Raw genomic sequence first — 15,594 nt, 5'->3', positions numbered from 1 at the left:
CCAACTGTAATCTTTTAATGCTAGACATAGGGAGGCCCGAAAATAATACGTTACAGTAATCGAGACGAGACGTAACGAACGCATGAATAATGATCTCAGCGTCGCTAGTGGACAAGATGGAATGAATTTTAGCGATATTACGGAGATGAAAGAAGGCCGTTTTAGTAACACTCTTAATGTGTGACTCAAACGAGAGAGTTGGGTCGAAGATAATACCCAGATTCTTTACCGAGTCACCTTGTTTAATTGTTTGGTTGTCAAATGTTAAGGTGGTATTATTAAATAGATGCTGGTGTCTAGCAGGACCGATAATCAGCATTTCCGTTTTCTTAGCGTTGAGTTGCAAAAAGTTAGCGGACATCCATTGTTTAATTTCATTAAGACACGCCTCCAGCTGACTACAGTCCGGCGTGTTGGTCAGCTTTAGGGGCATGAAGAGTTGAGTGTCATCAGCATAACAGTGAAAGCTAACACCGTACTTGCGTATGATGTCACCCAGCGGCAGCATGTAAATACTAAAGAGTGCAGGGCCAAGAACCGAACCCTGGGGAACTCCGCACGTTACCTTGACATAGTCCGAGGTCACATTGTTATGGGAGACGCACTGCATCCTGTCAGTAAGATAAGAGTTAAACCAAGACAAGGCTAAGTCTGACATACCAATACGTGTTTTGATACGCTCTAATAAAATATTATGATCGACGGTATCGAAAGCGGCGCTAAGATCAAGAAGCAGCAACATAGATGACGCATCAGAATCCATCGTTAGCAATAGATCATTAGTCATTTTTGCGAGGGCTGTCTCCGTAGAGTGATTTGCCCTGAAACCGGATTGAAAAGGTTCACAGAGATTGTTAGTCACTAAGTGTTCATTTAGCTGCTGTGCAACAATTTTTTCGAGAATTTTGGAAATAAACGGAAGGTGGGAGACCGGTCGGTAGTTTACCATGAGGTCAGGATCGAGGTTAGGTCTTTTGAGAAGAGGATGAATAACCGCTTTTTTGAATGCTAGGGGAACAGTGCCGGAGGAAAGTGATAAGTTTATAATATTTAACACTGATGGACCTAATAATACAAACAGTTCCTTGATAAGTTTCCCAGGAAGTGGGTCAAGTAAACATGTTGTTTGTTTTATCCCACTTACACGCTGTAATAATTCCTCTAATGTTATTTCATCAAAAATAGAGAGACTATTTTGGAGGGCAGTGTCTGTCGTATATACAGTCGTATTTGTGTTAATAGAACCCAGTTGTAGCTGGGATGCGTTGTCTTTAATCTCCTTTCTAATGAGTTCAATTTTCTTATTAAAGAAATTCATAAAGTCATCTGCCGAGTGGGTGGAGCTACTGGGAGGAGTCCCTTGTTGGGTTAGCGATGCTACTGTACTAAACAGAAATTTAGGATCGTTTTTGTTGAGGCGGATGAGATTTGAGTAGTATTTAGCTTTAGCTAAGGTAAGCATGCGTTTATAGGTTATTAAACTATCACTCCATGCTTGATGGAAAACCTCAAGTTTAGTCGCGCGCCATTTGCGTTCCAGTTTTCTACATGATAATTTATGAGCTCTAATTTCTTCTGTAAACCATGGGGTGCGCCTTTTAGGGGCCCTTTTTTGCTTTAGCGGTGCTATACTATCAATAATTTCGCGCAAGGCATCGTCAAAGTTGTTAGTGAGGTTATCAATAGAGCCGACATAATTTGGGAATGGTGCCATTACCGAAGGCAGTAGGTCAGCAAGAGTCATTGTTGTGGCAGCATTAATGTTGCGGCCGCTATAGCAGTTATTATTATTATTAGCTTGTTGACAAAGAGTCAAAACTTCAAATTTTATAAGGTAATGATCGGACATTACTTTAGTATATGGAAGTATCATAACTTTGGAGGTGGTGACACCCCTGACAAGCACTAGATCTATTGTATTACCGTTGCGATGCGTGGGTTCATGTATTATTTGTGTAAGACCACAGCTATCAATTATGGTTTGGAGCGCCACGCACTGAGGGTCCGATAGGGTATTCATATGGATATTAAAGTCCCCCATTATGATTATATTGTCGGCGTGCGTCACTAGATCAGCAACGAACTCTGAGAATTCACTGATAAAGTCCGAATAGGGCCCAGGGGGGCGGTAGATAACAGCCAGGTCGAGAGGTAGCGGTGTGACAGACCTCATAGTAAGCACCTCAAACGATTTATATTTATTATTTAGGTTAGGGGTAAGGTTGAAATTTTCATTGTATATTAGTGCGACACCCCCTCCCCTTTTAAGAGGACGGGCAACATGCGCTTTCGTATAGTTAGGAGGAGATGCCTCATTGAGCGCAAAAAATTCGTCCGGTTTGAGCCAGGTTTCGCTAAGACCAATGACGTTAAGATTGTTGTCTCTAATGACCTCATTAACCAATAACGCCTTGGGAGACAATGAACTTATGTTTAAAAAGCCCATATTATAGGTATTGGGCTGTTTTGACGAGTTTTTGTTAAGATTATCCGTAATGGCAATATTAACAATGTTGCGTTTATTATGCATAGTGCATTTTAAATAGTTTCGACCATATCTAGGAATTGATATGACGGGAATTTTCCGATTGTTTGCTTGGTGCTGCAATAGACTGGACATATCATAATTTGCCACCTCAGTAGAATGCATGTCCACCTCTGACACAGACACAACAGAAAAAACATTATGTGAATTGTGTATTATTCTAAGAGAATTGCTATGCGTACATGGATTATCCAGCCTGGCGCTGGCTAGTTCTAGCTTAACTGACTCCTCACCCGGACTAACAGACATTGTAATTGCCTGTGACCGGGCTTGCTCTAGTGTAGTCAGTCAAGTGAGACTTAAATAGTAGTCTATGTTTCTAGACAGGATGATGGCGCCTTCCTGGTTAGGGTGAAGGCCGTCTCTCATCAGCAAGCCTGGTTTGCCCCAGAAAGAGGGCCAGTTATCAATAAACGTTAGTCCCTGCTCCCTACAGTAGATAGCCAGCCACTTGTTAAGCGAGACTAATCTGCTATACCTCTCATCATTGCCTCTCGCAGGCAGGGGGCCAGAGACAATTACTCGATGCCTGGACATCTTTCTGGCGAGATCACAAGTCCTGGCTATGTTTCTCTTTGTAATCTCTGACTGTCTCATTCTAGTGTCATTGGAGCCAACGTGTACAACTATATTCGCGTAATTAGTGGTGCGATTAGCCTGTCGTACGTGTTTACTAGGCCTGTTGCGAGTTAGCTCCCTAAGATTAGCTTCAATGTCAGGTGCTCTGGCCCCGGGGATACACTTTATTGTGGCTGGTTTGCTAAGCTTTATGTTTCGGGTGATGGAGTCCCCTATGACTAAGGTGTGGTGCCCGGTAGACTGGGGTGTAGGACTAGCTAAAGAGCTAAATCTATTATGCGTCTCAACCGGTACACCGTAGCTTGTAGGCCGCTTAAGACTGCTACAAGCTGGGCTAGTTAGCTCGCTACAGCTAACGCTAGCAGATGTGTCCGCAACATCTAAAGTTACGACATTACTCTGCTCTAACATTGTGTCCAAAGTGTGAATATCGAATATGAGCACCATTGTTATCTAGCATAGTCTTAATCCTTTCGGGCATTGAATTCACCATAGCTGCACAGATTCTTACTGGAATCCTCTTGGGCTAATCCTCCATGATTGCATCAAAGAGCAGGTGGATTTTAGACACCTTGCACCCCTCCACTTTCCCTCTACTTGAGGGTGCCCACGGGTACCTAGTTGGGTTCTGGTCTGAAGACATACTTGGCCACTTCTCAGCAAGGCACTTGTTATTTTGAATGTTAGTTTGGGCTCGTTATCATGTAAAACTGCCATGCAGTCCAAATACAGATCATTCTATGTTTCAGAATGTCACACTACGTGTCAGAATCAAATCTCAAAGCTACCCAGTGCTGCCCCAGATAGGGTGACCAGGTGTCCGGATTTAGGCCGGACAGTCTGAGTTTTTTCATCTTTGCTGGGCTGCAGCGCAATAGCCAATCATAGACCGTAAAAAAATGCCCCCAACGCAGTAACATATCAAATGATTGGCTAAGAGCGGTGTCGGATACAAATCTGCTTATCATTGGTTAAAAAGGTAAACAAGGGTCCAACTTCCCTCTAAGGTGCGCGCCTGCGCAATTGCGCACCGCTCACGCGTCCTCAGCGCACTGCAAATTAATGCCGCGCAGGAAATCAAAAATCCCATCTGAACTTTAAACAAAATAAACATATTACAATTTATTCTGTATGATATTTGCAATGCAACTCTGTGAGTGACAGGTGACAACAAGAGTGGCCCCAATGAATAAAACAATCTTTGTCAACACAGTTAAATTATCGTCTGTCGAGACACTTTACGGACAGGAATTCCATCAATCACTTTATTGAGCAAAACTGTTTGTAACCACACCAAAAACAAGAACTGGTAATTTTCTGCCATACAAACCAGGCTTAAACCAACTTTGTCATCCGTCATATCAACAGAAGCCGCTCGCTCGCTCACCTGCACCAACACACGCACTCATGGCACTTAGCCAGTGCTGCGTTTATGGCCACAAAAAAAGTCGGACAACCACAACGCCACACAATGTGTAAATGCCAGGTTGTAACACTTTGACTCCACAATCAGATGTGTGCTTATTTTACTGCCATTTATTAAGAATGTTAATCTAAGGATATTATTCATGAAATATTGTCACTAGATTTCATAAATGCTAATAAAAAGATGTATTTTACAGACAGAAAGTTACAGGAACTAAATGTAATCTCTGAAAGGGGTAACATTTCTTTTAAAGGCAGGACCCACAGTCAGGCATACAATACTAGCACATAGGTCATGAAAAACATGTTTTTTTGTTATTGTCATTGTAAGGGGGCAAAATCACTTATATCAAAAAATTATTTTAATACAACATTTAAATTGTTATGATGTCAGGTTTGGGACAGGTGTGACGCTGGTGTAGCCACAGTGTGCACGTCTGATGTTGCTCACATGTGCTCCACTGAATGCTCAGGGAGTTTGTGCGTTTGCTCACACACATGAAAAATTAGAGGGAACATTGCAAGGGTCCATGTGCTGCTGCGGCATGACATTGACAGAAAGTTAGCATCATGCCAAAACGCAAGACCTCGTTTAATTCTGATTGGATAAAAGAGCACAAATTTATAACGAAAAGCAGTCGAGACTCATTCCATGGCTTCTGCACACTTTGTCGATGTGATGTCGACGTAAGTAGTCAGGGGAAAGCTGCAATTGAACGGCATGCGGGTACGGATAAACATAAAAGTAATAAACGTGCGGCAGGTACCTCTTCAAAGAGGACATTTTTCCGTGAAGTTTCGTCGCCCCTGGATGACAAGATAACCGCTGCAAGGGGCTGTGCAAGGTGTACCATGCTGTAAAGCATCACCAGTCCTACAGAAGTTTAGACTGCGGCATAAAAGTGGACCGGGAGATTTTCAGTGACTCGCCCACAGCTACAGGGATGGCCTGTGGCCGAACAAAAGCCAAGGCATTGTGCGAGAACGTCATCGCTCACTATTCGGTACAGGAACATACCGACTACATAAAAGAAAACAACCTACCCTTTTCCGTGGCAACCGACGCCTCAAATAAAGGAACAAACAAGTGTTTTCCCATTGTGGTAAGGTATTTCACTTTGTTTGTTACAATCTCCTTTGTTGTTTATATAAAAGGTTATTCAGGCTTTTTTAAAGAGCATTTTTTTAAATTATATTTGTTACCTGTTAATTGTTGTTTACATTTAAGTCCACACATGTTATGCTTTGTGGCACTCTGCACTTGAAAAGATTCATCTCAGTGGTCACTTTTTGAACACCACAATGTATTGAATAAATACAAATACTGTTAACAAACACTTCACTTTAATATTTTTTCCTATTCAGCCACACAAACATCATCTTTAAACCACTCAAAATTGTACTATAAATAAGAGTATACCAGAGTCCTATGTATACCATAGTAATTTATTGATATGCCGCATAATGTCCTCCTTTTTGGTGTCATATGCCGCATAATGTCCTCCTTTTCGGTGTCATGGAAATGGTCACCCTAGCCCCAGACCAAGACACTTATCTTTGTACTCACCTGTGTTGCCAGCAATTAAAGACAATAATGGCTGTGTTGAGTCATTTTCAGTGGATTGTAAATCAATACTGAACTACAAACTGTGCACTGGCTCCTGTAAATTACAATTTTAACTTACACTTTAACAATTTTGTCCTACTGTGACAAAAATAGTTGCTGAAATGTAAGGAGTGTACTGTAGATAAACATATATTATGCCTGTAGCTGCTGACAGAAGCACATTGTATATATGTTATATAATTTCATAGTTAGTTAGAATAAATAAATACAATGTATAAATATAAGTCCGGGGCGGTGTGGCGTAGTGGGTAGAGCAACCGTGCCAGAAACCTGAGGGTTGCAGGTTCGCTCCCCGCCTCTTACCATCTAAAAAATCGCTGCCGTTGTGTCCTTGGGCAGGACACTTCACCCTTTGCCCCCGGTGCCGCTCACATCGGTGAAATGAATGGTGAATGATAGGTGGTGGTCGGAGGGGCCGTAGGCGCAAATTGCAGCCACGCTTCCGTCAGTCTACCCCAGGGCAGCTGTGGCTACGAAAGTAGCTTACCACCACCAGGTGTGAATGAATGATGGGTTCAGAAAAACATGTAAAGCGACTTTGGGTACTTAGAAAAGCGCTATATAAATCCCAGGTATTATTATTATTATAAGTTCATATTTACATATAATGTGATTAAAAATGTATTTCCTTTGGTAATTTCATGCAAGTATATGTTAACTTTATTTTTGTTACAAAACCCATGTAAATTGGAGAGGAACATATTTTTTGTTCCGGTTTGGTCACATTGTTGGGGGGACAATTAATATGTGACGGAATAAGGGAAGCAGCATGAGACAGCAAACATATGATGGAAGAGGTTAATGGAGTCTCGGCTTGAAAAGAAACTTTATTCCCTCAGAGTTTGTGAGGCCAATGAGGTATGTTTCTTTCTGATATGTATGTGAAATCAATGTGTTTTATGTTATTGGATGTCAGACTAATTGTAAGTTCTGTTTTTCTTATTTATTAGTTCTGACGGCATTATTTCGGCATTATTTTGGAATTGTGTTGGGATCGTTGTTACGAGAAGAAGGCGTGGCTGAAAATAAATGTCTGTTTGAGAAAAATGAACAACTTGAGCCTTGATTAAGACCTCGGAGGGAGTAACAATGTCTGTGAATATGAATATGCTCATCTCACAGTATTTACATCTTTTTTAGTGTGGGTGATCCAGGGGGCAAAGTAGGTGAAGTATCTTGCCCAAGACACAACGGCGGTGACTAGGAGCAAGATTTGAACCAGGAACCCTCCAACCTCTCTGCCTCCTGTGTAGGAATGGATACTGAGTTTGGTACTCTTATGGGCCCTGATTGAATTTTGTCGGTACTACCTGGTATCGATTCATGTGAAATCAAAGTTGGCCATATTTTTGATAATTGTGACGTCAGGTCCGGTTGCAGACTAATCACCGGCTTAAACACTTGATCAAGGAAATAATCACTCGGGCAGCACTCAGACCGGACTTTGCCAAGCTGACTACAAAGACTTTGTAGTGTGGGGCGCAACATAAGAGTAGACAGGCACATTAAGCCCCATGGTCATGTACTTAAGTCGGTTAAGTACACTTAACCGACTTCCGGTTCCGGTTGAGTGAACGCTGTTGCGTGCTCCTGCCGCTACTCATTGGCTTTATATTTTGCCTTAAGTTGTTTTCAATGCTTTTGAAGTTCCTTTTTTGACTCAATAGGCACTGGCACATGCTCACTTTTACTGCACTTTTAAGTGATTGTCTTGTCATGGTAATCTGAGAAATTCTTCACCTACTGATCATCGGAGTTTGGCGAAAGACGCCACTTCTCGTTTGCCGCCACAATGTGGATGACCGGATCAAATGTTTGGATCCTGCTGATGTGGATTTTTTTGACCCACGTCCACTCTCCGGTGACTGCTCTCCTCCAATATTCTGCGGCCGACCTCCTGCGACTCCGTTCTGGGCTGTTTCGTCCCCAGCCAGTGACGCTTCACCTCCATCCGGACATAGCCTACCAGCCTAACCGAAGATACATCCACCGTGGGTCCCGCAGAAATCACCAGCTCAGTGACAACACGCCAATAAAATCAATTTGGTCCAAAACTCGTCGCCCGCCACGGAAGATTGGCCGGGGAGTCGATCGCAAAGTGTTTGCCGGCCTAGCTAGGTTGGCTAACCCAATACATCAAAATGACAGCGCTAACGCAAACTTCGGTCTTCTTAACATCCGCTCACTCACGAGCAAAGGACATCTCGTCCAGGATCTCCTGGCTGACCATAAACTGGACTTCATCTGCCTAACAGAAACATAGCAACACCTCAGTGAATACACAGACCTTAATGACGCGACTCCTCCCGGGTTTGTATACACTTCCAAACCTCGCGCCACTGGTCGCGGAGGAGGTCTCGCGATGATCTATCGCGAGAAGTGGAAAATCTCACCGGTGACTTCAACTGCCTTCTCCTCCTTTGAAAGCACAGTTTTGCAGCTATCTGGACCTACTCCCACAATCATTGCTGCTGCCTACCGACCACCAAAACACAACAAAGATTTTATTACTGACTTTTCTGCTTTTATTGCTCATCTCTCTTCACTTTCCCCTAATATTGTACTGCTGGGGGATTTTAATTTTCACATGGACAGCACCAACAATACAATCGCCAGTGACTTTTCATCCTGTCTTCAAAGCTTTGGTCTGCAGCAGTAAATCAACTTCCCTACCCACTGTAAAGGACACACACTTGATCTGGTTTGCTGTTCAGGTGTAAATGTTGTTAATGCCACTTCCAATTCACTACCTTACACCGATCACCTGCTAGTATCTTTTACAGTCAAATTAAGTTTTTCTACAATTACCTTTCCCCGCAATATCTGTTTTCGAATAATCAAGGACATCAACTTTGACACTCTTTCCACCGCCATTGACAGCCTCCCGGACAGTGACTATCTTTCCTCTCCCGATGAACTGGTCACCTACTATAACAATAATCTTCATCATCTACTGGACATGCTGGCTCCAGAAAAAAACAGAAGCGTCTCTTTCACCAACTCTGCACCCTGGTTTACTCCCACACTCCGCAAGTTAAAAACAAAGAGACGCCAACTTGAACGTCTTTACAAAAATACTGGTCTCACTGTACACAAGGACATGTACATCCAACACCTTCAATACTGAAAGACTGCCTAAACAACACCAATTCATCCTACTATACAACTTTAATCAGTTCTAATGAAGGCAACTCCAAGACACTTTTTTCTATTCTTGGCAACATTTCAAATCCTCCACACTCACTTCCCCCTCATATGGTCTCAACTTCTTTTTGTTGTTCCCTTATGCAATTTTTTATTTCCAAAATCACCCAGATTCACCAACAACTTCCTTCTTCTTCTCCTCAACCCCAGTTCACCCCCCTTACCCCCCTCATCCATTCATTTTCTAGTTTTTCACTGCCTTCTCAGTTGGACATCACTGCACTTATCCGTCGATCCAAGCCATCCACCTGTCTTTTAGATCCCTCCCTACTGCTTTGGTGAAAGTCTGCCTCGCCTCACTGATCCACCTCATCACCAATATCATCCATTCTTCTCTCACTACTGGAATTGTTCTCTCTGCTTTCAAAACAGCAGCCATAACACCAATTTTGAAAAAAACCAGGCTCAGATCCAAATAATTTTAATAATCTTCGTCCAATTTCAAATCTGCCATTCATCTCAAAAATCCTTGAAAAAACTGTCTCCTCCCAACTTCACTCCCACCTACAGTTAAATAACCTATATGAACAATTCCAGTCTGGTTTCTGCCCCCTGCACAGCACTGAAACAGCATTAGTAAAAATCACTAATGATCTCCTCCTGGCAGCTGATTCTGGTCTTCTCACTATCCTAATCCTCTTAGATCTCACTGCAGCCTTTGACACCATTTCACACACTGTTCTCCTCCATAGATTGCACAGTATTGGCATCACAAGCACACCCCTTCACTGGTTTAGATCGTATCTCTCCGACCGCACTCAGTTTGTTCAACTCCGCTCATTCAAATCTCCTCCGTCTCCCGTTTCCTCTGGTGTTCCCCAGGGCTCTGTTCTTGGTACCCTGCTTTTTATCATTTACATTCTTCCCCTGGGCAATATTTTCCCTAAATTTAAAATAAATTTTCACTGTTATGCGGATGACACCCAACTCTACATCTCCACCAAACCAACTGCCTCTCTCCCTCCTTCCTCCCTTACAGACTGCCTCAGTGAACTCAAGCAGTGGTTCTCATCCAATTTCCTTCAACTCAATAGTAATACAACTGAAATCTTACTTGTCGGTACAAAAACCATTCTCGCTAAAAACAACAGCTTGTCCATTACTCTCTGCAATTCCTCTGTCTCACCCTCCTCCCAAGTCAAGAGTCTGAGTGTCATCCTCGACAGCACACTCTCCTTTAAAGCCCACATAAACAACATTACCCGGTCTGCTTACTTTCATCTTCGGAACATTAATCGTCTTCGCCCATCCCTTGCCCCTAATACTGCTGCCATACTAGTCCATAGCCTGGTCACCTCTCGCCTGGAATACTGCAACTCTCTCCTGTATGGTCTCCCTCACAAGTCACTTCACAAACTTCAGCTTCTCCAGAACTCTGCAGCGCGGATAATCACCAGAACCCCTTCAATCCAGCACATCACCCCTGTTCTGCAGCAACTCCACTGGCTACCCATCAAACATCGCATCCAATTTAAAATAGTTCTCCTCACTTTCAAAGCCATCCATAACCTCTCTCCATCATATCTCTCTGACCTGATCCATGTCGCCACGCCCTCACGTTCCCTAAGATCCTCTTCATCCATTCATCTCACTGTCCCTTTATTTAAACTGTCCACCATGGGTGCCCGAGCTTTCAGCTGCTCTGCCCCACATCTGTGGAACTCTTTACCACCAGACCTTCGCAACTTAGATTCAACATCCCTCTTCAAATCAAGACTCAAAACACACCTATTCCTGACTGCTTATTCATTGTAATCATCTTTTCTTTTCTCTTTGTTGTTGTTGTTTTTTATCCAATTTAATTTTATTGTTGTGATTTTGTACGGTGTCCTTGAGTGCCCAGAAAGGCGCCTTATAAATAAAATGTATTATTATTATTATTATCATTATGGCAAAAGCTACTTCCTAGCTTGGCAACACACCACAGTCTGACACTACTGCCATCTGAAGTCTTGGAATTGCAACTCATGCAAAGGCTACTATATAATACCTGCAAATGAGACTCAGATATGGTATAACAAAACAAGAAAACAACAACTGGATAGCACAGTTATTATAATCAGCTCATGTTTGAATGTTACGTAAAAAAAATAAAAACATAATTCATTTATTATTAAACACTTAACATTTATTAACAAACAAAAAAGTGCCAACAAATTATACCGTTGAATACCAGTATTGATCTCCAGGGACCAGGAATTTGTACCGTATAGGTTCAAATGTGAACGGTACCCATACTTACTCCTGAGCCATGCCACCCCAGTATTGCTAGCATTCTAGCATTCATATTCAAACTATCCATCCATTCATCCATGTTATACTGCTTATCCCTCTCGGGGTTGCAAAGAGGTTGGAGCCCATCCTAGCTGCACTTGGGTTGAAGGCAGTGTACACCCTGGAAAAGACGCCACCGCACAATTCTAATTAGTGACCATTTTTTATGTCGTCAGGGTCCGGTTCTTATTCGGCGGGAGACATGGCGACTTTAAATTCCTGCCCCCATCAAGTTACGCCCCCTGTTACGAGGCCCTGCTGCCCAAGGAGAAGATGAGGGTGGAGCCGGTGAAAGAATACAAAAGGGACCTAAATGGGGTACGAGATTTGCTGGGAACCACCCTCATCTCATCACAGGGCTCCTTTATTCCAACACCTGTGGAAACCAGCCAGGTAATGAACGGAGTCATGTATTTTATTGCCTTAGCACTGATAAGACAAGATTGATTTTTTTCTTCAGATTGTTATGCCGCCCAATATGGAAAAGGTTCGGGACAAACTAGCGGAGAATATCCATGAACTGTGGGGCATGAATAAGATTGAACTTGGCTGGTCCTACGGCAAGGTGAGAACTTTCACTTTAGTTACTTGCAATTACAGTATATCATCAAGATTTGAAAGGAAACATAATCCATGCATTTTGCCATGAGAAATAAACATTTCAATGACACATTTTCTGAGCGTAGTTGAGCAGTTTGGAATACTAATAGTATTGATTCACAACAAAAGCCTGTACGTCATCTTGCTTTCTCTCTCATAATTTGCGGTTCGCCCCAAAAAGAGGGTAAGTGGAAAGAAAAATCTCATTGTCCATGCTCAGTGATTTTCATGTCATCTGCCGCTTCTTCATAGTTTATTTGTAGTAGCACAACCATTTTGTCACTAATGACTCAGTGTTGCTTCACACAAGGGCACAGCAGGAGTTCTGAGAGTTCTCCAATACTGCAATAAACCAAGAATAACGCTTACCTGGTATTTTTTATTTTTTTTTTGGCATTTAATTTTTTATTTTAAGGACAAGCATAAATGAGGCTTGAAATTGATTATACAAGCACCATGAGACACTCTCAAATAGTAAAATAAAGTTTTTCCTGGAGTTAGATTGAAGACTTGACAGACAATGTTTTATCGCTGTTAAGCCTTGGCGAGAATGAGGACTCAGGTGCAGATGGGGGACGATTGACACAGGCTTTATTTCAGCAGTTTCTTAGAACTCTCTTTAGACAGATTGATTAAACAAATGGCTACAAACTCTATACTTGATACACTAGAGTACAAAAATAAACGTAGCACAGGGCATAAAACAATAAACGGAAAATCACTCCAGAGGGAGGAAAAAGGCAATAGCAAAATCCTACACTGATCTAATAACAAAAAAACAACAATCTATGCTACACAAAAGGAAAATCGCTCATGAAGAGTTTGAGTTTGAGTTTGAGTTTGAGTTTGAGTTTATTTCGAACATGCAAGCATACAACATGATACATGACAATTTCCAGTTTCTCTTAGAAGAGACAAGAAGCTATAAACAGAACGTACGCTATTAAGAGCTACAAAAACTAAAAATTAAAGCGCTCCAAGAGGAGGGAAAAAAGGAAGGCAAAGCACTATGAAATTAGCTAAAAAAAACTGACCAAAAAACTTTAGCAAATCAAAATCACTCTTCTTCAGAGGGTACAAAGAAATCAAGGAATAAGGCGAGGCAATACTTAACAACTTGGGACAAGACTGTGGAAGACGGCTGGAGGTACACGACGAGACGATATACTCTGGCAACAAGACAGGGGAAGACGAGGACTATATACACATGAGGGAGGGTGACACAGGTGGCACAATCAGGCAATCAGGAGAGCCATCAGACCAGTGACACAGGAGGAAGAGCAAGTGGCCTGAAACGAGAGGAGTATTAGATTTTCAACATAAAACAAGAACTTTGCCAGACAACCCCAAAACAGGACTTCCCTCACCGCTGTGTGACAATAGCACAGAAAAGACAAATAATTTCCCTTCCACCCCCGATGTATATAGTGGTAGTTGTCTATGAATGTTCTCCTTCATCCAGGTCATTGTCATCTCAGGGCATTAGATCGATCGCAACTGGACTATTTGGGTTGTCTTAGAAGATGTTTTTCCGTTCGTCCGAGTAAGCTTTGTCAGTTTGTGCTCATAGACTTAAATAGGTCAGATCTAATCTAGTGGCTGGGGCCAAAACCCCAAATATTTATACTCCAAAACCTGGGCAAGGACGGTGTCGCCCTATCGTAGTGAGAAAAACAACTTTTTTGATGCAAATGAGCGATCCTAACTGTCAAAGCCAACGACAGTCGTTGAAGTGTAATTTCCCCTTGTCAGCATTTAGGTATTGTGTGGCAGAACGATCGCTGTGGATCGACTACTACCAGTCCAAAATAGTCGGAATCCCCCACCTAGGCATTCCATTCAGTTGTAAACAAATGGCACAAATGGCATAATGGTCACTTTCTGTGACCAGAATGTTTCTAACTCCTGTTATTTGTTGGAGGCTAAATTGCAGAGTCTTTTAGGAATGGTTGAAAGGACAGTGTTGTATGTGGGTGACAGATGGTGTCGCAGACCACCTCCTCTGTTAAGGGATGGTTTTTCAACCTTGACATAGATGGCTTCCCTCACTCCTATTTGGTTCCATCGGTCCTCCCTGTCCAGAATCTGTACATGTTGTTCTTAAAGGAGTGCTGTTTCTCCTTAAGGTACAGGTAGACAGCTGAGTCTACTGATAAAGCCTACTCAGATGAGTGGCGAAACGTCTTCTAAGACAAACCAAACAGTCCAGTTGCTATTGATTGAATGCCCTGAGAGGATAATGGTAGTTGTCTCCAATAAGAACAATAATAATGTTATAATATACGCAGGTTATTTCCGTAACCCAAATTTAGATTACATTTAGTTAGAGTAGTACCTCAATTTACAAGTTTAATTGGTTCTCTGACAATGCTTTTAACTTAAACACCTATATACCAAATCAACGTTGCTTTCTTTGAAACTTTCTTCGAAACTTTCTTTGTTCTCTTCGTTCCAATGATTAGAAAACAAAGTTGTGTCAATCTGTAACAATAAGTTATTGCTTGTAAATAAGACCATTTTCCCCAGCAAATCTTGCGGGGTTTATTGTGGCATTTGCCTAGCCAATTAATGCAAGGATGCTTGTATCTTCAATTTTATTTTACAATTAGCCCAGAAACAGCTCTTACCTCAAAACGTACACCTTTGCAATCTAATAAAACCAAACAGAACAGCTGTTTTTAACATATTTTGTATGCATGTAATTCTGCCTTTACAAAGGTAATAATGCTTTTTCGTGGTGTTCGTCATGGTGGGTGTAGTTAGCTGTGGTGTAAAACAGTACTGCATCATACTGAGAAGTGTTCTTAATAATATGGTTACCGTTATCAGGAGGAATGCATGTCATTGTGATGCAACTACTAGATATTGAGCATTATTATCTATTAAAGACTTTGGATTGGACTTTCTTAGGTGGTGCTGGGGCACCTAATACATTTGGGTATATGGTTATCCTATACAATATATACACATTCTTGGTTTATTGTTCAGTGTAGCTAATATAAATAAACAAACCTGTTCTGCCCTAGTAGTAATAAAAAACAACTGAAGCAATATGTGTTTAATATGTGTAACCTATACTATATGAACATCCTCCATCTATTACAACTAATTATATTTTGAAGATGCAGAATTTGCATATGATGAGCTTTGTACTCCCCCTTTTGCTACAATGCAAATCTGCATAGAATATGTTTTTTTTTTTAATTTAATTGCTCAAAGCTGCTTCCAAAGTTAATTCCTGTAGCTTTTAGAGCTGGCTGATGTTCATCACAAACACACACACACACACACAACTCAGTGCATGTTTTTCGTAAACATTCACCATTGCCTTGCAGCATTG

General features: G+C 41.8%; 1 protein-coding gene across 1 annotated transcript in view; it reads left to right on the top strand.

Moving 5' to 3' along the window:
- Positions 1-6,895: 6,895 nt before the first annotated feature.
- Positions 6,896-15,594, top strand: part of LOC133646604 (ryanodine receptor 3-like) — a 168,978-nt gene continuing 160,279 nt past the window's right edge. The window contains exons 1-3 of the mRNA XM_062042144.1: positions 6,896-7,034; positions 11,831-12,047; positions 12,115-12,219. Coding sequence (XP_061898128.1) covers positions 7,030-7,034; positions 11,831-12,047; positions 12,115-12,219 — 327 coding nt within the window. The 5' untranslated portion in view covers positions 6,896-7,029. The remainder of the gene's footprint in view (positions 7,035-11,830; positions 12,048-12,114; positions 12,220-15,594) is intronic.

Source organism: Entelurus aequoreus, linkage group LG03 (genome assembly GCF_033978785.1).
Source record: "Entelurus aequoreus isolate RoL-2023_Sb linkage group LG03, RoL_Eaeq_v1.1, whole genome shotgun sequence".
Classification (NCBI taxonomy): domain Eukaryota; kingdom Metazoa; phylum Chordata; class Actinopteri; order Syngnathiformes; family Syngnathidae; genus Entelurus; species Entelurus aequoreus.
Note: the sequence above shows the minus strand (reverse complement) of the source record. Positions and strands in the feature narration are given on the sequence as shown.